Source organism: Lampetra fluviatilis, chromosome 35, assembly GCF_964198595.1.
Source record: "Lampetra fluviatilis chromosome 35, kcLamFluv1.1, whole genome shotgun sequence".
NCBI classification, from domain to species: Eukaryota; Metazoa; Chordata; class Hyperoartia; order Petromyzontiformes; family Petromyzontidae; genus Lampetra; species Lampetra fluviatilis.
The window spans coordinates 7,989,196-8,015,828 of record NC_136309.1 but is presented as its reverse complement, the minus strand read 5'-3'; the positions used below and the strand labels follow the sequence as shown (position 1 = coordinate 8,015,828).

The window sequence follows — 26,633 nt, the reverse complement described above, 5'->3', positions numbered from 1 at the left end:
TGTGGGGTGTGTGTGGGGGGATGTGTGTGTGTGGGGGGTGTGTGTGTGTGTGTGTGGGGGATGTGTGTGTGGGGGGGTGATGTGTGTGTGTGGGGGGGATGTGTGTGTGGGGGGATGTGTGTGTGGGGGGGGGATGTGTGTGTGTGGGGAGTGTGTGGGGGGGATGTGTGTGTGGGGGGATGTGTGTGTGGGGGGGGATGTGTGTGGGTGTGGTGGAGGGATGTGCTCGAAGCGCAAAGCCGTCCCTACTCTCACTCACAGCGAGACGAGAAGCGGAGCGAGCGAGAGGCGATTCCAAGGAGCAACCCCCGTGAGAGAGAGAGAGCGAAGCAGCAGCAGCACTTTCTTCTTCACCCGCCAAAAGTGAGTTGCAGAGCATCTCCAGTACGCAACCATTATATCTCCTCCTCTAACCCTGCAGACACACACATTATTATTATTACATACTATAAATTTAAACTTTTTTTAGTTTTGTCAAGTAAGGGCCCACTCAGCTATTTTAGGTCTTTTTTCACCAGAGAGCTGCCTATCTCAAATGATTGTTCAACGAAGTGGCTTTAGTGATGTTTAAAGCAGCCCGAATAACTCGAAACGCGTGATTGTTGATTCTGAACGTGGAGTGGGGGAAACCCGGAGGAGTTGGGATAAAATTCCACGCGACCACGGGGAGAGCGAGACACGCAAACTCCAAATGTCGAGCAAGCGGTCAGGGTTGGGGGATCGAACCCACGCCCTCCTGTGTACCAGGCGAGGTAGTTAACATTTCGCCACCGTGGCGCCTACTGGCACAAATTAATAAATATACCCTGATAATACTTTCACAGACGAGCTTTTTAACGCCCTTTGCCTACACCCATGTGACTGTACACTTTTTTGTTCGAGAAGAAAAAAAACCCTTTTAAACTGTTGATCACGCACACGCCCCTTTATACGACCACATGCGCATTAAAAATGTCACGGCTTTTAAGTCCACTGCTGAATGAACGCTTCCCCCAACGCGCCTGCTTTAGTGGTCGCGATGGTTTTGGGGGGGTGGTGGAGAGATAGAGAGAGAGGGAGGGGGGGTTATTTGACCATACTTCACCACGCTGGGTTAGTGGGGAGCATAGCTGTTGGGGGGAGGGGTGGGACATCTGCGCACAATACAACAATTGTCAATTTTCTCCACCGCCATAGGCTTATCGCAAAATCACGCGTGCTCGGTATTCTGCAGCCTGAACTCTGGGGCGGTGGCGCTGTGGTCAACGCCACCCGATTCCCATTCCTGGCCACGGCTAACATCAGTTTGCCGGTGATATCTGCCAGAATCGATCGGTTCTAGCCCCAGCCCCACCGCTCCCACGCCTAGCCCACCCTTGACCAACACGCGCTTACCAGCGTGGCGAAGTATGGTCAAACAGAAATTCCACGGCGTTGGGATGCATTCAGTCATCCATCAGTGGGACATTGACAAAGGGCTGGACATTGTTTGCTCTGATCCTTCATCAATTTGTGTACTCTTTGACAGCATTATCGCATCCTAATTATGATCTACACCATGCAAATACGCATGCATTCTCTTACCATGCACATTGAATGCGTGCACTTAATTCTGTTCTTGGCCGACAATCTCCATCGACCGTGCATATATCTCTTACCTGATGCACTTCACGTACTATACTCGGACAGGCATACGTTTACATCCTTGGATATATTTCTTGGAAGCATGCATTGCATCGTGGCAGTGTAACATGTGCCTGATCATGCTCGGTATTCTCGTATTTGTCATACGTCTACATTCATATCACAGCGATTTTTAAACAAAATAAACCTCAGTATTGTAATCAATATCAACGGAACAGCAGCGTTGTTGACGGATGTGCTGAGTGTAATTGTGGTTTTGCACCACTACCAACATCAAACTGTTGGCATACTCGGTATGCAACGAGTGTGTACCTACTACCTACAAGTACTCGGATTTTAATTAGTCTCATAAAAGTGTGCACCCAACGACTCGTCACAACACAAGGCGAGCGAGTGGACAACACGAGTAAGATGAGAGGTTGTTGTGTTGGGGACTTGGATTATCCTGTAGACAATGTGGAATTTTCGTTGTTTAAAAAAAAATTCGGTCAACTTGTCTTTGCTATAATAAACACCGATGCAGACTTTATTACAAAGTTTTGTATTTTCAACATTTTTTTTCTTTCAATATAGCTTATGCCATATACAGTGTAGCAAACACGTGGCGGACTTAGTAATGATGTATTCAGTCAGTATTAATCTTGTGTACACGTATTTACTGGCTTTTAGATTCAATAAGAAAGCATGTGGTGGGGTAAGCGGTGTGTAATTATTAAACTTAATTTAAACGGCCTGGCGGGGGAAACGCGGTTCATATGTCCGAGTTTTCTATCACGATTAATAACGCTGTTTGTTTTGTCAAAAGATTTGTGTTGGCCAGTACATTGCTGAGTGAGGCATGTATCCAGTCGCCCTCGGTGTGTGTGTAAATGCAGCTCTGACACCAGCCTTTTATGAGACTATGGGTAACGTTTATTTCGTTTTAAAAGTTATGAACAAGACCGTATAACTTGCAGTAACCCTACTGCATTGACACACATCACAACATCGCTACAAGATAGATGAGATATATGCAGAGTGCATCATCATTTTAGGATCACGAAACATCCGCCTGAAGTCCAAACTCGATTTGCCGGAAACCACTTTCCAACGTGGAGTCGCAGCGACATTTGATCACATCGACATTACACTCACTACAACTACGCTGTTGATTCTTTCTTCAACACACCGGTGGGCTAAATAAGTGAATTATTTTGTCCTTTAAAAAACGTGACACATTTTTTTACTGTTTGGCCATGTCGGGTGGTGGAGGGTTACGACACATTTAGAAATAACGCGATCTGACCCAAAAACCTATATTATGGACAACTACGCTGCTGTGCGTTGCCTTTAGACAAACGCTGCATTGATATCTGCCACATCAACCCACCTCCTCCACTTCCAATTTGCAGAACACGTAGAGGTGTAAGGCGTGCTGGAACGAGTGTGTGGGGTGGGGATTTTGTGCAAAATATTGTGTTGGATGTGGTTTACAAACAAAGATCCCCCGCATAGCCTTAACAGACTGCAGGGGCAAGTGCTGTTAGCGAGCAGCACCTTATGAAGGCCGGCACTGTGGCACACGAGGGGGTTGTTTGGTGGCCGGCACCACGCCCGGCCGCCTTCGTCTCCCCCAGTGGCGATGTTTATTTTAGAAGCATGTATTGAATTTGAGGCTGAGTCGACCGATGGGGAGGAGGAGGCCCAGGACCGGTTCAGAGATAATCGTCACCGGTATCGGTGGCCGTGATCGGGAGTCGAACTCGGCTCTCTGGGTCCGTATAGCGCCAACCGCTCACACTATCGCTCCCCCCACTGGCCGTACACGCGCACACATCGTGGACTTAGTTGGCGTTGTGGGTGACCCCTGGGGGTTAGTTGCATGGGGGCTGGTGCCTTTTGTGCCTTTTCCCGCCTAATTTCAAAACGGAGGCCTCTAACTTCCACGGACGGCATTGTCCAACACCCCTATAACCCGTAACGGTTCCTGCTCGTGTGTTTTTAAAGAGGTCGGCAACAGCTGTGGATTTCACGGTGGTAAAGTTTGCTAGCACTTCATGTGGGACAGATAAATAAAGAGCGCTGACTTGGAACACGTTCGTTGTTGTTGTACTGTATCAGAATGGGTCGGTCATTTTGTTAAGTGATCTGTGTGTGTCCATACCTGTCACCCCTTATTACAGACCTTATTGGTCACCCCCGTGCCCTTATACATCTTAACGTTAAGCCTAACAAAGTCCCATCACAAGGGAGGAAACACAATTAGAAAATGTGTTTGTATTTTTTGCCCGTTTTGAAACTCGTTGTACGCCTTATGGACCTAAATTTCCCTGCACAAGAATACGGATAAACCGTATGGGTTGACACGGTATGTGGGTTTCAGTTTCATTTATTTGGTATAGCCCTGTGAGCCATTCGGCTCTTGAATTGGGTGCAACCACAACAAACAAAAACATGAACAAGAAACATCTTAAAGTGACTATGCACAAACAGAAAAATCCAGGAAAAAAACAGCAAAGTCTTCCAGAAAAAGCACCGTATATCAATGATGTGTGCAAAAATCCCAGTGGGATGCAAGTCAAACAATAACAAACATAAGACAATTTAGGTTAAACACGGTATGTGTGTGTGTACCTCCTTGAAAAGGGCCGACAGTTTGTTCACATTTGACACAATCTGTGTTACATTTGACACATTTTGAAACGCGTGTTGTGTATCGGTACAACGGAAGTGGCTAATGCTTTTTTTAAACGAATAAATATGAACATTCACAAGACAATCATAACTTGAGTTGTCAATTTTCCCAGAGATTTGTTGTAAAATAAGCCACTGTTAAACCCCTCTTTTCATATATTTGTCAAGCATGGTCCTACGATGTAATTGATTATACTATTTGACGAACCAGTCCTTTTGAGTTATAGAAACTTACAGATAAAAGTGTTTTTTATATTAATGGGGGAAAACGCATCTTCCCTGAAAACTCTTATTATTAATAGTTTAGTATATTAATACAGCAACATTGGACGTTAAAAGTTTAAAATGCAACGTCCAATTCTGTGGGGTTTATTTTTTAGTCCAAGTTACGATTTTGGAACCCAATTCGCCCTCAAAATCCAGAAAACAACACTCCGAAAAATGGGCTCCCACCTCGTTTAAATAAAAGGTTGATGGGCTATCACTGGTTTAAATAAACGTCATTCACAGTATCATCTGCTTATCTACAGCATCTACCAACATTGTCTCATCAGATTTGTTGTATATATAGTTTTTGGCACGACGTTGGATCAAAGTGGGATGATGTATTCATTCTAAGCAAATGCTCTTCAAGGAGACAGTTCAAAGGGGCAAAAGGTTAGGAGTGTTTTCTTAAGCGGTTGCAGCAGGGTTGAACACGGGTAAAGATGCCACAGCTTGTAAAAAAGGTCAACAGTGCCCTCATGTGCAAACCTCATTGGTCGACCCCAAACCAGTAGTGGACATTCCTTGGGGCAGGTCACATTGTGGTCATAGACAACAACTATTGACTTCCCCACTCACGTGATTCCAACAAGGTGGTGAAAATTTTACTGACCTCCCCCCCACCACCACCACTGTGATGATGATGATGGTGAATTGATCCCGGCTGAATTGAAATATAATTATCATGATGTCAGAATGAGAAGCCGTGTTCATTCTGGAGAAATCCGATGAGCTATGAAGCTCTTTTTCACAGACATCTCCATGCAGATGGAGACGTTGCTCAATTGAGCTTGATATAAATATCAACAGGAGCCCATGTGAAGGACTTGCACGCTCTAAAATTCCATAAAAATGTAACGTAGATAAATACAGGAAATCACTTTGCACGTAAAACAACATTGAACAATGATATTATACCGGCAAGCATACACTTCTTGTTCCTGAAATGCATTGTAGTAAAGTGTGTTTCTAGCAGTGTTATCTGGAGGCCGTGTTGGCATATAGATACAGTACTCGTGTGCCTCTGTACTGTACTTTACACTGCACAGTATTTATCTTGTCTTTCAACGTTGCATTTAGATGTGTATACATGTGCTATTAATCGCCATGACCAATTCATCCCGGAATGTGCCTGCCTCCCCCGCCCCTAATACCTTGAAAACTAAGCAGAGTTAAGAATGGACAGAGCTCGCACGGGCGACCACCCATGCACAAACAATGTACAGCATAGGTGTTGTGAGCAGCAGAGGACAGCGCAGTAAAATCTGTTCTGTAATTCCCCCCCCTCCCTGACTTTTCATCAACCCGCACCGACCAGTGCGGTGAAGTATGGTCAATTAACCATCGTCACCCGCACGGTGTGGAGGAGAACGCCATCCAGCAGTAGATTGACAAGTTGGCATGTCGCACTGAACTTTACGTGTAACCATAAGTGTGATGCTACCCTGTTCGGCTCATGCGCACACCATGGGAATGTGGAATTTCCACGAGTGGCTCAGAGCCACCAGTGAGACGAGCACCACCCCGATGCTCGATTGATCACAGACGCTTGGACTTTACTTTTTTTCGAACTGGTTGCTTTAATGCACGTGGCACAAAGAGAGGAAAATGGTTCGGATGTTTCGCTCAACCAATTGGGGCATGCAAGTTCAAAACATACTAGGCCCTCGCCCCAAGCTCTGGGAGGGAATTGTTGAGTTGCTGCCAATGTGATCTGTGCATTGTAAGGCCTACTGGATTGTGCCTGTAGCATTTTGAGTCGCAACAAGTACTGCATCTACGTATGTTGAACTTCTTTCGTACCGTACGTAGCCAGCCGTGCTAATCGGAAGTGCGGATGAAGGTTGCAATATCATGAACCATGATCCGTCCACTCCCTGGATGAAGGCCCCCTCCCCAAGCTTCCAACGTCTTTCGTCATTCTGCGATGCAAAAACAAGCCACCTGGCATCTGTAACGTGAACTGGTTTCTTTGCTCTATCTCCCCCGGTGGATGTACTCTCGTGCGCTTTCCAACCATTGGCTGCCACTCGGTCGTTATTATTGACCCGTCGGCCATCATCTCATTCTAATCTCGTCTCCTGTGCACACACCGCCAACTTTTCTCAACAGTTTTGATCTCACGTGCAGCGTTTCACGTCCCTAAACATGCGCACGTTCTCTCAAGCACTCGTTCCTCTTTCTGTCCTGTCTCTCGATGTTATGAGTAAAAGTTTACATGCTTTTCCTGGTTTTAACCCAAAACACAGGTTAACAGGACAACTGCACAAAGTGCATTAAAAATCATGCCTTGGTTTCCAATGCCTTTTTATGGAAATTCAATACATGCTTCAAAAATACCGTGTAAGTTAAAAACTAAACGAAACTACAGGGCATCATGAATTCTAAATAGTGCTTGAACAAGATTACTGTACAACTGTCCATTTTTAACATGCTCGTACACGTAAAACTTTTAGCTTGGCGTGCCCGAGTTACAATTTTTACATTCCCTAGCCAGGTGGGGCGCACAGATCTCTCCACTCATACCTGCGGCTGCCCTGAGGTCTGCACACAAATGCACGTCGGACAACTGAATGCAAAAACGATCCCCATTTTAGTAACGTCGTCACGATTTGCCGAGGACCGTGCGGTTAGCGAGTAGCTGCAACAGCAGCTTTAGAACCAGCGCCCGCACCGTGGTCAACACCCGGCCGCTTAACAATGGTGTTGAGCACCACAAACAGACACTAATTTTAGGTTGAAGTGAGAAGCCACCGACAGAAACGTCACGGACACCGTCAATCTAACAGAACAATGTAAGTCTCTTTTCTCCTATGACACGGTAGTAGTTGCGTTCCTGAAAAACACCGCGTTATGGAATAATGGCGTTATAATGAATAATATATAATATTTGGGGTTAAGCACAGTCCTCGATAACACGGGAGATGCGTACACAGGCTGAACAAAGACTGAGGTGCGTGGATAGCATCTAGAAGTATCCAGCAGCATCCCACCTTGTGTGATGTTACGTCGAGGCAGCCGTACAAACGCTTATTCTTACTCGTGCGACGTAGCTCCGTTCACTTTATCGCATTGTATAAAATTCGAATCCGCGTGATGAAAAATGTGTTCCCCAATACATTAATCGCGTTATAGCCAATTCGCGTTATGAAAAGACGCGTCATAGGAGGCCTGACTTGATGGCAGGTTGATGTTTTGGGAAATGACCCTTAACTCGGGGCAGTTCTGCGGAGCAGCGATTGTTTTCTTTTTCTTTCTCCTTCCCAGTCTGTGTTAAACTAGGCCTACGTCCGCCACAGTTGTGCGGGAACAATGCACGCATAGTGAAACTCTTACAATGCCTTGATTGAATGGAAAATAAACGTGCATGTATTCGTACAAGTTTCACTCGCAAGGGTTATATGGTGTAATTAAACGGACTGGAATTAAATAAAGTACACGTGTTGCACTCTATTGTCGAATTATGCCTTGCTCTGCCAACAACGTCATGTAAAATCCACCGAAATATCTTGGGAAGTAGAATAAAGCAAATCGAATAACTAATAAATGGCATCCATTCCCAATCCACCGATGGATGATGAATGCTCTCTCCATGCTATGTTGGCACAGCAGGGGAGGTTTGACCACACTTCACCACGCAGGCCCCAGTACCGGTTGGTGAAGTGGCAGGAGGGCAGGACTGGTTCTCGCCGATCACTTGCCAACTGACGTTAGGTGTGGCCAGGAATCAAATTCGTGTCGCCAGGTTCACAGAGCGTGGTGTGAGCCACTGTATACCACTCTCTCCGCCCTGTGTGGCAGGAAGTACAATCATAGTAAATAAACAAACAGGAAAGGGTCTGCGCCATCACCAAGTTGGAATTAAAGTCGATCAACCGCTTGGCTTTTTAAATAAATTTATTATAAAAATGTATTTGAAGACAAACCATATACCTTTTATAAATGCTGCTGGAATATATTGGGCCAGACCATCCTTAGGTCGATAGACTATAATGTTATTACATTTTATTCTGGAAATTAAAGGAGCCCTTCGTTTTTTTACTTGTATTTTATTCTTGTTTTATTGACCACAATATCCCTGCCAAGAATATACAGAACTGTACTATCAATCTGAATTGCTCTATGAGAATGGAATATTTACCAATGACCAAAAATTCCAAAAGCTTAAGGATGGCCATGCCTGCTTTTTACTTGGATGGATGATCACCCTTGCATACCAGGTGTTACAGCCTTGAGGCTGAGAGGTGCTTGGAGATGGTAATGGGTACACACTCTGCAGAATTGGTCCACTCTGTTCAATTGAATCTGTGGATTGAACCTATCTGTGCCGAGTTTTTCGCTGTATCCCCTCATATGCATGGGCTTTTCTACGTATATTCTATTCTGGTTTCCTGCCACATGCCCCAAGCTCATAAGTGGCGTTAACATCCAAACATTCACAGGCAGGATCCTACCAAGAAGAAGTCCTCAGCCTCGGTGAGACTTTCCTGGCAGAAATAATTCGCATCAGATGCCACGTGCTCCCTTGTGTATACGTTTCCCCCCTTGCCTCTCTCTCTCTCTGCGTACGCTTTTGTACTCAAGCCATGAGATATCCGTTACATCGTTTTCACGACCAGATTTCCCCAAGTGTTCAGTATATGCCGCCGGAGTGCATTCATCTTGGCCGCTTGCCTGTTGGAGCGAACAAAAAAAAATGCACTGTATGCGGAACCCACTGCAGTTTGAAGCATTCGCCCCCGCTTACTTTGCCCAAACGCATGTCTGAACCTGAGGGGAGACGTGTCACGAGCCTTAATGGGAACGAAACTCACCGAGCACACCCAGAACATTCGATCAGTTGGGCACACCTGAGATGGGGAAAGATGACGGGAAGAAAGCCAGTGGTGTGGTTTATATTACGGTGCCGTTTTTAATGATCGTTTAACTGCTCCGCCCTGGCTCCTGACAATGAGGCACGAAACTACGGTAAAAAGTTTAGCGCGTAAAAAAAAAACAACCCCACAAAGCCTTACAGAGTTTTAAAAAACATTTGCACACTACTCGCTAAGAAACGCATCCCAATGACGTATCCAAGTGTGGTGCAGTTGTAAATGTTTACGTGAATTCTTTACGCAGGGCGTGCTGGATTGGCCGCAGTCTCACCGCTTATTCATCAAAGCGCTAACACGTCTATCGATGATATCGGCAGGCAGTGAAACACATTGCCATGGCGATGGAGGTTTTTCATTTTTTATCATTATCAGTTATTCTGCAGAGTAATGACGTGAGTTTATCTCAGGCACGGTCCCTCCATAACACCCAGTGGTTTATGGAATCATCGTGGTAACTGTTGTGCATGTTTTGACAGCTTCTGACACACACGACAGTGTTTTGCACTGGGTTTCTGTAGAAAATCTTCTCATCCGCAACCTTATTACTTGCCACTGATATCCGTTTTGACGGAAAATATAAGTAGGATGTACGAAAATTACTGTTACCCGTGGCCATTATCTTAGCAGTTATCCTTGATTATCCATGGGGTTACCATACCTGTTGTGCAGAGCAGCTTCCCGTTCGTTTGCACATTTTTCACGGATAATTCACGCTGTTATCCGCATTTTTCCCCAAAGGATAGGTGCGGCGAATTGGCCGATAATCCCACAGATAATAGGATCGCTACCCCTATCACCGTGGTTAAGAGGATTTCTTCTGTATATGTCGGTCCGTGGCAAGTAGCACACACAGGTGTCGATAATCTTTTATTTGGGTGGCTGGATAGTCGAGGGTTAGCAAGTTCACCACTGGCTGAGAACACACGTGGTTGCCGATTCGATTTACCGTCGCAGGGCTGTAAAGTACACGTACGCACTGACGGAGTGCGTTGTTCGCTGTCGGGCGGATGCTAAAGGGTTCATGGTGTCATTTGCAAGAAGAGTAACGACATTGTGCAAATCGATGATTTGAAAATTACCCCATAAGTACATTTTGTGCGGAAAATACTGAATCGTTGCTAGGTGGACGGTAATTACCATTGACGTTTCTCACGAATTACACCTGTTTCCACATTATTCAAGGACAAAAAATTGTAACAGTTTTATTAAAGTGTTATAAAGAGGCGTTGTAAAGTCTTAATGTTGCGTATCAGCAGCAATGAATTTAGAGGCGACAAATCAATTTGAACATTCTCCAACTCTTTTGGCTCTCTTGGGCTATCAACTAAATGATCACAAAGCGTGTCCTGTAGGAATATTCCTAGTACTGTATTGTATACACAGTACACACAGTAAAGGGGACAGTTTTTCACTTGTCGAAGAGATAAATGCGGATACTGGGATACTTAACTACCACTTACAGATGACGGTCTAATCCACACTTGCCCATTTCTTCCCAGTCAACTATGGTCAGGTCAATACCACAGCAAGGTGTGGATGATGGGATGAATTAGCTGCAGCTTCTGGGTGACTCCTATTATCTGTCAAAGCACACGGATAATAGGAAGCATTTTTATTAGAAAAAGTGATCAACTCGGGACGTGGATGAAAGAGAAATGAGTTCAGGAATCGAACTCACGCCATCACTCCACCACCTACACCATAAATGTACGACTGTAAGTGCCACATTCATTGGTCATCGGACTTTTTTGATCAGTGTGGCTAAACATTTGCAGTGATTGAATTAATTCAAAGGCAGGGAGGTTGGTGGTTCATGCAGAGAGGTTGCCTGTAGGAGACAGCCCTTTACATTTACATGGCATACCTGTAGGAAGCAGTACAGCAAATATATTGCTGGAATACATGGACAGATTTATGTTTCGGGGTTTTGAGGGTTGCCTCTTCGTAGGTGTGGTTTTACCACACGGTGCCAATTAATCAAATTACAGTACTTTGGAGACAAGGTTGGTGACTTGTACAGATTTCATGATGCCGCACCCAGACTGCTAACTTGTAAGGGGTACTTGGGTGGCCAAGTAAAAGGCAGCACAGCAAGCAGGTCAGCACGATCTGCACAGATCTCAAAGGGTTCTCACCAAATCGGTTGTGTGGTTTCTCCAGGCCCTTGAGTTTTTTCCCATGTGCAAAATGCTCATTAAGGAATTGGGCCAACATCCCAAAATGCAGGGACACCCTGCAATTTCTTTGATGGAGATAATGAAGTTACAATTATTAGTTGTATTTAAAGGGTGCTGAAAGCCAGTTCTGTGGCTGTCTGTAAAATGTCTGCCAACTAATTTTGTCAGTCTATAAATGAGACCCACGCACAATTCATTGAATTAAATGCAGAAATTATAAATCTCAATAAGCCCATTCAAAACCTGTTACCATGCCTAAGCTTTAATGTTTGAACTAACCATGAAGTGAACTGCATCAGTGCACACACTGAGGACTGAAACCTATTCCGTAAGATGGGAGGCAGCAAGTTCTGCAATTTTTGTTAAACAAAATTGACCAGGGAACAACGCAATATTAGTGAACAGGCAGCACAAAAAAGAAAAGCACACAGCCTACTCTGTACAGTGATGTAACACGTCTGTGCCCGTGTACTTTTCTTGGAAGTAGTCCCAGCGTGAACCCGTCCGGATCATGATTGTACGGTATGTTCATATTTATGTTTTTGTTAATTCCTCGGCTGTAAATCATCCCACACAACGTCAGCTTCGTGACCCGGCTAAAAACTTTGCATATCCAACGACGGCAGTGTTTCTCAACCGGCATGCCTCTGCCACCGCGGCATTTTCGGAATTGCAGAAGATGAAAGAACCTCACTGATCTCCAACTAGGAAAAACGAAACTCTCCTCCGCCCGTGCCGTTCAGTGGCCAATCCAGACCCGCCCCCACCTCCCACCCCTCTCCCATTGGTCACGGCGCAATATGGCAGAAGACATCCGCCAACACCCTGCCCTGTCAACTCTCTCGGTTTGCACGCACATGCGTAGAGTTGGGCCCGCTACACACGCAGCCGCTTACACTCACCCATCCGGGCCCACGGTGGTGTTTCGGTTTGGTGTCCGGAGCAAGCTGGAAAGTGTGCCCCGCGGAGTGAAAAATCAGCTTTGTGAAGCGCTGCACTTTGGTTACAATCTTATTATGTGAATCGCTGCTATCCGCTCTTCTCCCATATCCACACCCCCGAATTGATGTGGAAAATCACATTACATGCGCATCAATACGTCCCAATGTACACGCTTATCCGTGCATAAGTCTCCGCGCTTATCCCCAGATAACGATCCATTTGGAAGTCGGTCTCCTGAAAGCACCAAATTCATAACTTTATTTTAAATATCTGCATATTTCTCTGGATAAGAGGGGGTGCCCAGCAGAGGAGGTGGCAAATGCTGTGCAATGTGATGCAGCTCCTTCTTCACTCCGTGGGGCAATGTGATGAATAGCCCCCCACTTTTCTCTCCGCCTGATGAAGACCGCTTGTGTTGCGATCGAAACGTCGTGGGGTTTTCTGATTTTTATTTTATTTACATTCTTAATTTGAAGCTTTCGTGACTGCATTTGAATTTTATTTTTTGTTTTCTATTTACGTGACTTTACCGAAAGAACCAAGCATATGAATTGCTGTGCAATATTTGTGTTTATTTACAGATAACAGGAATACTATCCACGGATAAACGGCAGACATTGCGACAGTAAACACCATTGGTACCCCCTTACGCGTAGCAGGAGGGGGTTTGCACCGTCTTCTCTTTGAACGTTTGGGATAGAAGTTTGACATGACGCTGATTTAGTGCCCCACATTCTTTAATAAAATACGCCCTTTCTTTCTCTTGCCATTGAAAAGCTGCCCTCTTTTAATAATGGAGGAGCCACTTAAGCTGCCCGAAGGCTGTGCACAGACAATCGCCTCAACATAAAAGTCGATGTTTACCAGTGGTATGTTCTCACATATTCACCTTCTCTCGTTGGGGCACCAGCAAACTTCACTGACGACCAAGCGCACGCCTTGGGTTTCTCGAATGCCTCCTAATGCGAGAAACGTGTGCTCTATTATTCAACTGTTCTTACTTAACAACGGTACGTCACATCGTATAGAATTTACTGCAGTACTTTAGGATTATAAAAAATAAAATCTCCAATAATTTGAAGCGCCCGGTCGCGATGATGTTGTTGCGTCGTCAGATTTCGTTTGAAAGTGCTGGAGACTAAAAAGTAACGCGGTGATGTATGTAGAAAGAAAGAAAAAAAATAGTCCCATACAACAGCAGAGTTTTGGGAGCAAGTGATGTCTTTCGACGTAACTCGAAAATTGCAGGACTCCCGACTACCGCGTAGGTTTCACCCGTTGTGCTGCTACCAAGGCTTTGCGATGCGTTTCGTTGTGCCCACGTTGCTGTGTGTCACTGGGCACGATGTCCCGACGTTTCGCTCCACGTGCTGTGGGAGTTGGGGGTGGGGTGGTGCTTTTTCAGCCCAATGAATTGAGCTCCGATTTTTTTTCCCCGTCATCAGCTCCCAAATTCGTTTCCTCGGAGGGGGGCGGGGTGGGGAAGCTCCCGGTGCGTGGAGCGAAACATCGGACAATTATGCAACACGTGGGATGGAGCTCTAAAACGCTTTAAATGTGTTGGGGAAAAAAAGGACGAGCAAAATGGCTGAAGCGCTGGCCCTTGTTTTTCATTGGTGCGGTCCCCCACGCGCTTGGCCGTTGGGGTTTAAAAATGTGCGTGCACGCCTTTGCCTGGTGAAAACCAGGGTGGTGGGGGCGTTGAGGAGGGGTAATTAGAGACCGGCTGTATACAAAGCCAGCGTCTCAGCTGCAGCGCCATGAAACCTGAGCCTGTCAGACACAACCACCACTCCCAGCACCCCAAGTTAAGCAGGCAGGGGTAGTCCCCCGGTCATAAACTCGACGGGAAACCCAAAAAGGAAAACAAAATACACAATTGCTGCATTCCTGTAAGAAGTGTGTTGTTGTTTCGAGTCGTAGCAAGGATGCTTTAATTCCCTGAGGACGGTGGCGATTTTAAATGTGTGCACGAAAAAAATGCCACTGCACTAACGTGATGCCCGAGGGATGCTGTGCTGTGATAGATCTGTTGGACATCGGGGGACGAAACTTGAAAGCGATCTTGTGTCTGCGTAGTACAGTGCTGTACAATGTGCAATCCAGATGTCGCCCGTTCGATTCGATCGCCGGGCGCGGCGCTTGAAACAGCAGTGCAAAGTTAGCCGATCGGTAACGTCGCTTGTGGCGGGGTAAAGGTGTGGGTGCCACCACCTCTTCCAAGGCGTCTGGCCAGTGTAGATGAGTAGGCCCAAAAAACACCCTAAGGGTGGGTTATCAAATGTGCAAGCAATTTACCTTTTTTTTGGGTCGGGGGGTACAATGTGGGCCCAAAACATTGTGACGATCCATGGGCAGTGGTCGATGTGGCTACACGTTGGCATAAACGGCATGTGAATGACTAATCGAATGGATTTATGGTTTTGTTATTTACATATATGCCTGGCATACATAAGCATAAACGGAGAGCAAATCAATAAAGCTTAAGAGTGGATAAGCAAACATTTGGGGGGAGGTTGACCTAGATTAAAATCTTGCTCGTAGGTTAACCAATTAAATATTATTAGCCCATTTGCCTCGGCGGTCTTTGTATGGAACTCTGGGAAAATGAAATAGCGTGGATGACGAGATGACTAGTGGCAGCCAAGGAGAGGACGTAGATCGTTTACATCGCAGCATCGCGAAAGATGGCACTTGCTTTGGGTTGGCCTTCATCCAGCGGGGGAATTGACCAAGGCCGATGATGAAATGGTGCGTCCGAGAGAAGAGATAAAAGTAAAAAGAGCGTTTGTGAGAGTTCATTGAAGTGTGAGATAGAGAGAAACCCCTAACGTCGGTGACGGGAAGGAAACACCCCCTGTAAGGAATGGCGCACTCCACAATTGGTGTGTCTTGTGAGCAACGGTGGGTGTGGCATTCACTATGGCGAGCAGTGTGGTTTTTTTTGTGTGGGGTAAGTTGGGCACGGTTTTCCCCCCAACTCCCACCGTGTGTGCTGCTTGAGCCGGCGAGTCCCATTGACCCAAACGGCTCGTGTACACGGACTAACAGAGTCTACGAACAGAAGGGTCGTGTTTCATCCCTTGGCAGCGTTAATGGAGCAGCCAAAATGCGACTTTCAATTGAAAACAATGTAATTGTAGTCAAGGTCGACGCACTGATGACTCTGTTGGCAAATTGTGAACGTGCTTGCCTCTGCTGCTTGCTCATGAGCCACTTTTAAAGGATATTTTTTCTTGCCTCAGCAGCTCTCCCGCTATATGTTTATACCTAATGACGATCACTTGTGTTGTGATCGAAACGTCGTCGTTTTTGGTTTTATTTTCTTTGAACCTAGCTATGTGACTTTACCGAAAGACCCAAAGAATATGAATTCCTGCAGTCACAAAAGCTTTAAGTCAATATTAGGCCCTGGTGACTTCGCTTAACAGCCCCAGTCGTAGTTTTTGGGCTACTACTGATACCTACTACATTCCAATTGTTGTGAAAATAAATACATTTCTAAGCATGGGCCCCCGAAATTATGAAGCAACCAGCAAACAAACGACGCAATCAATGTTTTAATTGATAATAGTTGAAACGTTGCTTGATTTGAGCGAGGTTGAACTAAACTATTTAATATTTTACCAGGTAAGGCCCATTGAGCTTATTGCTCTTTTTCAGAAGCGACCTGGGCACAAATGATTGCTCAACGAAGTGGCTTATCACGTAGACATTTATAGCAGCCAAATTACTCTTAAACGCACGTTGATTCTAAACGTGGAGGGAAAAACTGGAGGACCCGGAGGAAAATCCATGCGGCCACTGGGAGAGAGACATACAAACTCCAAAAATACAACAGGCGTCAGGGTCAGGATCGAAACCACGACCTCCTCCATAAAAGGCGAGGTAGTTAACGTCTATCCCAGATAATTACGAGCATGAGGTAATACATATCAATGGGCACGTACTTAACTTGACCAAACTACTGTAATAGCTACGTCTAGTGTTCTGACATGTATGGATTGGGAGTGGGGTTTGTTGTAACTGGCGTATGAGAGACTTACACGTGTCCTTCAGTTTCACATTTACATATTTATACACACTCGGAATAATGCACTCTTCCGCGACTGTGGTTGTGCTAGATAATTATATAAGGAGCATACCCACGCGATTGCATTTTTAAATGTATGCTCAGCTGCGATGCTCTTAGATGATTTGGCTGCTATAAAATTCCACATAAGCAGCTTCGTTGAATTATCATGTGTCCAGGTCGCTTCTGAAAATTAACTAATAGCCCAGTGGGCTTTAACTGGTAAAATAAAAAAAGATTAAGTTTTGGTTAATTTATTTTTAGTGTAGATTTGAAGTTTTCGTGACTGCAGGGATCCATACTCTTTGGTTCTTTCGGTAAAGTCACGCAGGTATAAAATAAAATAAATTAAATCACGACGTTTATTTTTAGTCATTTGCTTACCTTTCCTATACCTATCGTTTTTTTGTGTTGTTTGTTGGAACTTTCTGACCCTGCCCCTTCTGGACATCTGTGAAAAACAGCATATATAGCACGTCGGATTTCTCCAGGGTAAATAAATATACTGATTCTGATTTCAAATGACACGTATGCTGTGCTCATAGTAGTGCGTACACGTAACCATGTCAAATCAATGGTTTAGAAGTGGAATCACTTGCTCATTCCACTGCTGGCACAAGGGCCTCCACTAGAGGGAGTTTCTGGAATATATTTGTCCTATAATTCCACGCTGGTCCGATATTTCAGTTTCAGTTTTCAGTTTATTTTGTATAGCCCTGTGAGCCATTCGGCCCTTGAATCGGATGCAACCGCATCAAAAAAAAAAACTAAAACATGAACAAGAAAACATCTTAAAGTGACTATGCGCAAACAGAAAAATCCAGGAAAAAACTGCAAAGTCTTCCAGAAAAAGCACCATACACCAACGCTGTGTGCATAATCTTGCAATAGGTGGGAGTGCCCACACTTTACCCCCCCCACCACCACACGCGACCTGCTGATTAATTGCGGTGCGCCAATTTACACCGCTGGGTGGATACAGACGGCGGGGGGGGGGGGGATTTAAAAACCTTGCACTGTTGTTTCAAATGTCGTGCCGGGAGATCGTTACACCACGGCGGAAAATCTGTACTCGCAACAATGACGATGTTTCTTTTCTCTCGTTTGGTTTTGTTTCCCCAACAGCAGAAGTAGCTCCGTCATCATCGCAAGATGTTTGCCCTTCTCATCTCCATCTTTATCCTGCACATTGCGAACATCGTCCTCCTCTTTGTGGCCACCATTGACAATGTGAGTATCTCGTTTCACCTCAGGGTTCAGCCAAGTCGGAGAATCTCCGTGCCCCAAATGGCCACTGGAGCAGTTGCTTGTGTATATCGGCAGCTCTGAATTGGTGGTGGAAATTCCACATCCACATGGCAGCGGGAGCAGGTCGGTGCTATGACCGAATTACTAAATACACCTGATCTTGAATTACTAAATACACCCGATCTTGTCGGATCTCGGAAGCTCAGTCGGGTTGATCCTGGTTAGTACTTGCATAGACTACCACCAGGACTACACGCGTTTAGAGTATTTGGCTGTTATAAATGTCCACGTGATAAGCCACTTCGTTGAGCTATCATTTGTGGCCAGATCGCTTCTGAAGAAAAAGCTAATAGCTCAGTGGGCTTTACCTGGTAAGATAAACATGGTTTAGTTTTATTTGTATATTTTAAGTAATTTGTTTACCTTTCCTATACTTTGCAGTGCTATCATGTTTTTTGCATTGTTTGTTGTTGTAAGGTTCTGACCCGCCCCTACTGCACATCTATGAAAAGGACTTTTAGAGGCTCATCGAATTCCTCGAGTATAAAATAAATATTCTGACTCTGATCGGAGGGATTCTTGGTGGCGGGGAGATTGCAGTGCGTGACTGTTTGTGAGCTTTCTGGGTACTCTCGTTTCTTCCTGCATGCCAAAGCCTCATTGATAGAATTGCCCAAACGTCCCCAATATAGGCAGGGCCTGTCTGAAAGAGAGCCTCTAGGCTCTTGAGGATTATTTGGGTAAATAATTGCCATTACCTGCATTGTCATGGTCTTGCCATAGGTGAAACAACTGTTAGTTTTGCGCAAAACGTTGTTATTTTTTTTTATAAACTCGGTTAAATAACGGGTTAATTTGGCCTTAGGCTTCAGCGGAAAAATAATAGCATCCCCAGAATGTGACAATGCAAAACACTCGCCCGCTGCCCGTTCGCAGTCCAGCGACGTTTGACAACAGCTGTTCAACACAAATCTGCTTGCGCTGCAACGCGTACGTACACCGCATGGTCGAAATTCCAAATTCTCTGCACCTAAATTACCAAAAAAAATGTGACGCCTGCTGGCTATCCTGCTTATCCCTCCACCCCCGCAGGAGTGTGGAGCTCTGTGTGTTTGGCTTGGTTTCTAAGAATGTTACGTAGTAGGCTGTGATGTGGGGGTAAAAAAACGATCGTGTATATGATGGCTGATAAGAAAAAAAAGCTAAGAAATGCCACGGAAATTTAAGTGCTGAATAATTCATTTAATTCCCTCGGACAGTTTGGGTTCCTTTGCTATCGCACCACAATGACATTTTGGCCTCGGCCCAAGTCTCATTGACAACAGCAGGCGTGCGCAGTCATTGGCGATTCGATGCATTAAGTAATTGCACATCCTTACAACTCGGTAGGTTTTCCCAGTAGTGCTGCTGTAGCCCTCCGCTGAGTTTTCAGGTTGAAGTGCGTGTTGTTGTTGGGCTTGGAGGGAAACGCCGGGTATTGTGTGCCAAAACGCAGGTGGTACAACACAACGGAGTGCAAATAATTATCTTCTCAATTGTGCCACCGGTTAATCCTTCATGATTGTGGAGCGTTTTCAGCGAACGAACGTTCGCTTGCCACTTGCTGCAGAGGTTTGCAGTTTTGGCCACGCGCGGGCCCCCCTGTAGAGCAACAAACCGCTGTCTGCCAACAGTGGACGTGAAAGATTCTGTGAAGTTATAAAAAAAAGGAGTAGGCCACGTTTGCTGGCGGTTGGGTTTACATTTGACACATTTTAAATATTACCAGCAAAAATGACTCAATTGGGGAAAATACGTGGCAACATCGTTCCCTCACCAAAAAACTCAGCAGGGCCCTCCATTAAACAATCGTAAGACCCATTGAGGCTCTGCTGGGTTAACAAATGTTGAAGTGAAAAGTAAAAACAGGACGACATGACAGAAGGCGGTTGGTTGCATAGCATCACCGGCATTGCGATTCAATTTGGCAAACATTCCACGTGGAGGGAAGAATTTAGTTCTGTGGCTCTGTGGTGGTCAGGCTGCGTTGGTGCCTGGCTTCGTTGCCCTCTCCCTTGCAGAGGTCAAATCGTCGGGCGTTCTGTCCCTGAAGGCGAGTGGTAAGCGAGTGGTGATGGAGAGTAACTGTGCGGGCGGCCATCAAAGCACGCAAATTCCACATGCAGAGCCGTGTCAGAATCAGAGCAGCCAAAGTGGAGTTAATAATAATGCTCCCTATTTACCCAGGAATGGCCTGTTCATTCTCAGGATTATATTTTCAGGAGGGTCCTGCATTGCGATGTTTGGCAATTGCCTCAATGAGCTATCTGATCTGGCTTCAGTTTGTTTTTCGGCATTTTAATAAGATTTTTCCGAGTGAAACGTCAGGCATTATGCTTGACAAGACGCAGCTACAACCTTGAAACACATCGAAGAGATATACAGCAAAAACCTGCGAAATCCTGCCCAGCAGTACCGATTAATTGGTGTTTTCCATGCGGGAGGAAGTGAGAGTACCCTGAAAAAACTAATTTATAAGAGAGGGGGGTAACACTCAAAGCCACTCAGCTCGAATGAAAGATCCGTTGTTGTCTTCTTGCCATCCATTTGCCATCTCACAGCTCAGGCCTGCAACACCTGGGATAGTCACAGGCAGACTTGTCACCCCAGCGCTCTAAACTGCTTAAGCTCCAGAAGCTGACATTCGGGGTGATTTTGTCATTGCCTCTCCCGTGAAGGATTTATAAACCGGTTCCACTTTGTATTCTCAGGGGGGTGGTGGGGGGGCAAATGCCGACAACGCAAATACAAAAATACAATTTTAGCTGAAGTGTTACTTTTGACAAGTGCCACAAAAAGTGGTTAATTTGGGTAAACGCCTTGTCATATGTGCATGCCATAGCACACAGGATATATCGGTGCCTAGTATGACTGCTCTTCAAAGAATCTTTAGAATGTGACTTGCACGTGAATGTGAATGACCATCCACTGACCTAGTCCATTAGTACAGTGCAAAAACAGATCCGTAATACTATATTGCTGGTGTCTGTATGTGTGTGTGTACGCGTGTATGGGAGTGGCCACCCACTCCTCGTGCTCCATGCCGGCCTTCGTAGGCTCTGGCTAACAGCACTTGCTCCAGCAGATCGTTAGAGACTAAACTGGGGATCTTTGGAGTGATGGTGCACTGTTTGCCGCAGCACTCTACAAACCAACCTTCGTTGTATCCCCAGTCACGGCTTAGATCGGTGGCGAGTGGCATCTGAATCGGTTTTGGACTTCCCGTCTGTTGACTCGACCCTAAATCAGTACTAATCCTACAATGTGATAAAAATCCCACTGAACGTGGTGTTTCCACCCCCCCCACTCCCCCGTCTTAATAGGTGTTCGTGAACAACAGCATCTGCCTAAAAACCTCTCTATAGCCGCATTGGCACGTTGAGGACTCTTTTGTATTTTACAACTACAGGTTTTTTGTTGTTGTGTTTAGCGTCACTTTCATGTTGCATTTTTCTCGATTATTTTTCTTTATTGCGGTGCCATTTTTTTGGTTGTTCCTCATAAAATGTCAATAAAATCTGCATGTGAGGGATTACAATTTAATTTTTTTATATTTTATAAGTATCTGTTCTCTCATCCATGTGTTTCTATTCTCGCCCTCTGGAGTTATTCCAAACGTGTATGTGTCCAATCACACTTGCGCTAAGCTGGCCTATATTTAGTGGAAGTGATGAAATTATTCGGATAGTTTAAACCAGAAAAAGCCATCTTCTACTCAACATGACCGATATTATCCCTCGTTAAGTAATAACGATGATCATGATATTAGGTTCACGTAACTTTCTAATTGTATTTCACAATGTGATTCCATAGTTTTTTTACGTTTTACTGTACTTCCAATACAAATAAAGATTACTTTAAAACATTCTTCAGCTCAACGTAAGCCTGCCATGATAAAATATTTTGATCGTTGCAACTTGACAACCTTTACTGCTTATAATCCACATTTCGTAAAAAAATAAGACCAACCATAGTTTTATGGTTCATAGCTAATTACAAGGTTATTGTGCTTTTGTTTTTTCCTAAATATTTTGTGTGAAGAAATTAAACATTTTCCACAGTGTTTGAGCCATTTTTACTGTGGGCCTTGTATCGTATGATTCATCACAGTATCGCCTAGCACCGCAACATTACATGATATTAAGCCCACCACTTGCTTATGTTGATCATCAAATTTCCCTTCATTTTTGCACAGCCTACTTACATTCCACGAGTTCTTGTATGAGGAAAGAAAAATGTTAGGCATTGCGAAAATGTTAATTAACATGTGGGGGATGTGTTTGAGTAGAACTGCCATCCGCACGTGTGTGTGTGTGTCAACTACCACGTTCGTGCATTTAAAATTATCCTACAAGTTTCTGTAGAGAGCTTGTTTGGCGAACGGACGTGTTAGTACCTTAAGCAGATCAGTATAACAAAACGCTATGATCAAACGAGATGGAATAACAAATATATTGTAGGCCTCTTGGCAAATACATAATTTTTTTAAACTTGTGGTTGTTGCCAATCTCCAAAGTTTGAAAGGCGCTGCACAAACAAATGTTGAAATGCCAGCTTACACGGTGGCTTTTGTGGCATATGCATGCCGATGGTTAATCCTGAGTAAAACAGATTGGGGATAATGTCGTGTTACGATACGGTTTAGTCAAATATCCAGGAGTTGAACGGGACACTTTCGCACCAAGTCAAGTTATGTTGGCCTCCATCCGGAATGCAATCCAATTTCATTCACCCCACCTCTGTGGCCTCTGCATGCTGTGTAGAGGGGCCTTTGCCATCAACGTTGTCTATGATGTACTTCTTAAGGCCACGGTGTTATTGACGAATGTGTTGAGTTGAATAAAATTTTGCATTTGGATGCTTTTGCACCATTATCAAATGTATGTAAAATGCTTTGTAGAGCGTTTTAAGAATCCAAATATGCAATCAAACTTTTCACTTCCATTGTCAGTGGCCTGAGTACATCTGGCCTGATGACTTGACCAATACAAATGTGGCACAGGAGAAAATTCCTCGTCCACGGCGGGGACTGATATTGTGGATCCTCCCATCAATGGGGAAACCAGCAAATAATAAATAGTATTGCTATGCAATTGCCATTACCTACAAATACATTGTCGACAATAGGAAGCCACGTAGGTAAAAAAATTATAATTAATAAAAGTAAAATAAAAGAAAAATCACTTACATTTTTTTTACCTACGTGACTTTACCGAAAAAACCTAAGAATATGAATCCTTGCAGTCACGAAAGCTTCAAATCTGGAAGCCATTATGTTAACTCCCTCACTTGGTATGCAGGAGATCATGGGTTTGATCCCGACCCTGACGCTTATATATTTGGAGTTTGCATGTCTCTCTCCCTGTGGTCGGGTGGATTTTTCTCCGGATCCTCCAGTTTTTCCCTCCACATATAGAAATCTGTGTTTATAGTATTTGGCAGCTAAAAAAATCCACATGATGAGCCACTTCGTTGAGCGATCCTTTGTGGCCAGGTCGCTTCTGAAAAAGAGCTGTGTAGCTCAGTGGTCCTTATCTGGTCGAATAAAAAAATAGTTGATAGTTTGACTGTATTTACCGCCAATCACCCTTCTATCTACTTTGCTCTACAATATTTTTTTCTTTTCCATCACTTTCTCTCTCCGTTTCTTTCTATATATATTTGCATGTCTCTTTCTCGTATATCACCTCCTGGGGCAGGGGTCTGCAACCAAAATAACAAGAAGAGCCATTTTTTGTTCGAATTCGGGAAAAAAACCCTCAATTTTTAAAGAGTAGGTTGTTAATTAATAACGTCACGAGCAGCCCTTAAGGAGCAGCAGGTTGCCAACCCCTGTCCTAGGAGCAGCCGTAATTCCCTAGACTTTTTTTCTCATCCCGGTTGCATTGATGTCATCTTGTACTCGGTGGTCAGTAATTTACAGATAAATGTACCTATCGAAAATGCTGCGTTTTACAAATGCGTAGTCCATAGCGTGAGATGCTATTTGTTCGTCCCTTCCTATGCTGTGTGCAGGCTTGGTGGGTATCGGCGAATGGAAGCAACGTGCTTGACCTGTGGCAGTCTTGCATACAAACTGCAGATGTCTGGAATTGCAACGCAGCCTTCAAGGCTCAAGGTATGATTTCAATGTGCAGTGACTGAGGAGCTTGAGGCCTCTTTCAGGGGTCGTTTTACCGCTCAATGTCTTAAATGCCACTGCTGCGTTTAACTTGGAGCACTGTTTGAATTTAATGCTGCCACCACATGAGAGTCGGAGAATTACGTTGCGATGATGACTCGTTGAGTAACATCTATTCTGAAGCTTGCGATGTACGCGCCGGATCATAATAAGGAAGAAAAATCATGCATGTGCTTGGATTTCCATGACACTTTCCGACACGCCATTGATTGTCCTCGAATATGTCTAGTTCCAGATATCAACACAATTATTTTTACTCGTATTTTGTTGACGTTTGATCATCGTTTTAAGAGTCATCACGACCGCCCCCCGTGTTCCAGCCAGACAGGACAGCCGCCGATGCATTAACGCTTTCAGCTTTACTTGGAAAGCGTAACATTTTTTTACAAATCAGTAGTAAAAAATAACTATGCATACGTAATAGGTGTCTTGAAATAGCTGCGTGCACGGCTTAAATAATTATACTCGTAAAGGCATTATAAAAGGGGCAGGACGAATGCATATTTAGCAGGGGAATACCTTGAAAGATAGCATAAGTTTCCTTTACTTCACTTGGACATTTCCAGAACCATAGAAGCGCAGCTTAACCGTGTACCCCCTCATACAAGTGTTATGGATGCCGAGCGGCAAACCCTGTTAGAAAATAAATAATTCTACACTCGCCGGGTATCACGGCGGCTCGTGAGTTCGAATAGCGCGCTCGACTCTCATTGGCAAGGGTCTCATCGCAGGGGCGGCTGACGTAGAGGGGCACACAATCGGATGTGAAGGTGGAAAACCATTCAAACCGGATTGGTCGTCAGGGAGCAACTAAATTTGAAATGAGGGGTTGGTTGGGAGACTGTTAATTGGTTGAGACTCATGGAGAGTTCCAGATATGATGGGGAAGAGAATAAAAGGTAGGGACAGAATGGGGTTCAGGGTGGTGCCCAAACTGAGTGACGTGTTGTTTGGAAGACTTAATGAAGTCGAAGTTTCCAGACTTACCCGTGCTGCTCTAACCTCACCATTGCTCTTCACGCCTTCAGAACCGTGGCTGCAGGCGGTGCAGGCTCTCATGATCCTGTCCGTCATCCTGGCCTGCCTGGCGCTCGGCCTCTTCGTCTTCCAGCTCTATCGCCTCAAGAAGGGCGGCCGCTTCGTCATCTCTGGCGGCGTCCTCCTGCTGGCCAGTACGTGAGCACGCGTCGCTGCTCCCACTCCCACAGAGGGGCCCCACGTTGTTTCCACGCGCCCGCAGTGGCGTTGCTGCCTGGTCCTTCCTGCTCCACTGAGCATTGACGCAGTGCTCGTGTCCCGTTTAAGAGCCCTGGGCCAGTGGTGGGGAAATCTACATTGCTATGGCATGGGCGAGGCTATCCATAGCACACAGCCACTGTTGACTTTTGCACAAAGTGGTAATCGTTTTAAAGACCCCGGGGGGGTGGTGGGCCGAGCCAAACCCCGACCATAATTTGAACTCCCAACCATTCGATTCGCTCTACCGCTGAGCCACCTGACCGGTGGCGAGATGTTAACTACCTCGCCTGGTATTTAGGGGCTCGTGGGTTTGGTCTCAACCCTGACGCCTGTATATTTGGAGTTTGCATGTTCTTCTGGGGTTGCTTGGATTTTTCTCCTGGTCCTCCGGTTTTTCCCTCCACATTTAGAAGCAGGCGTTTGGAGCATTTGGGTTGCTATACATTTCCACATGACAACCCACTTGATTGACCTATCATTTGTGGCAAGGGTCGCTTTTGAAAAAGAGCTCTATAGCTCATTGGGCCTTATCTGGTCAAATAAAACCAGTGTTTAGTGTACTAATAATGTTAAATAAAGGTTAATATACAGCCCAGCAATTGCTTGCTCATACCACTACTGGCACGAACGAATCTAATCGGCAACCTCTGGAGTACAAGTCCAGTGTGCTAGAAGCTCCAAATTAAGTTTTATCAATTATAATGTTGATGATAATGATCATCATCTGCGAGATGAAGGCCTACCTACTGTGTTTCGGTCGTGAGTGCTGTTTGTCCATACTTCAGCACATTGGTCACTGTAAGGTGGCAAAAACGGGAAGCCCGGGACACTTTCAGATATTGCTCGCCACTGATGTTTGCCGTGGCTGGGAATTGAACTCGGGTCACCAGGTTCATAGTGCAGTGCTCTCGCCATTGCACCATCGCTCCGTAAAATATGACTTGTGCATCTTTCCAACTGTCCCACGTCCCTTCTGCTCCGTGATTGGCTCAGATGAGGTGGCAATTAAATGCCTTATGAGTGAAAAACGGATTGTAATATTAACATTGACAAGGACAGTCACTAGCAATAATCAAGCGTGGACATTTTTTTATATCTGGTACAAATGGAGAAACTGTATTTCTATTAACGAGTGGACATGGCGGTATTATTTTAACAAGCGGAGGTGGGGTCGACTTGGAATTCGGCTGCCAAAAAACCCCGGCATCAATGTATTATGATAACGAGCGCTTAGGGTTTAAGTTTATTTGCTTAACTCAAGAGACCAGGATAAGTTTCATTTTGCAAGAGTGACCTGGGGA

At 45.0% G+C, this 26,633-nt stretch overlaps 1 protein-coding gene across 2 annotated transcripts in view; it reads left to right on the top strand.

The window, feature by feature from the left end:
* The first annotated feature begins 218 nt into the window (after positions 1–218).
* Positions 219–26,633, top strand: part of LOC144944593 (peripheral myelin protein 22-like) — a 34,357-nt gene continuing 7,942 nt past the window's right edge. The window contains exons 1-4 of one of the 2 annotated variants that reach the window (XM_078872888.1): positions 219–363; positions 17,754–17,855; positions 23,928–24,030; positions 25,122–25,265. In XM_078872888.1, the coding sequence (XP_078729014.1) occupies positions 17,778–17,855; positions 23,928–24,030; positions 25,122–25,265 (325 nt within the window). In that variant the 5' untranslated portion in view covers positions 219–363; positions 17,754–17,777. Of the gene's footprint in view, positions 364–17,750; positions 17,856–23,927; positions 24,031–25,121; positions 25,266–26,633 lie in introns of both variants that reach the window. The other variant, XM_078872886.1, reaches the window with a different exon arrangement.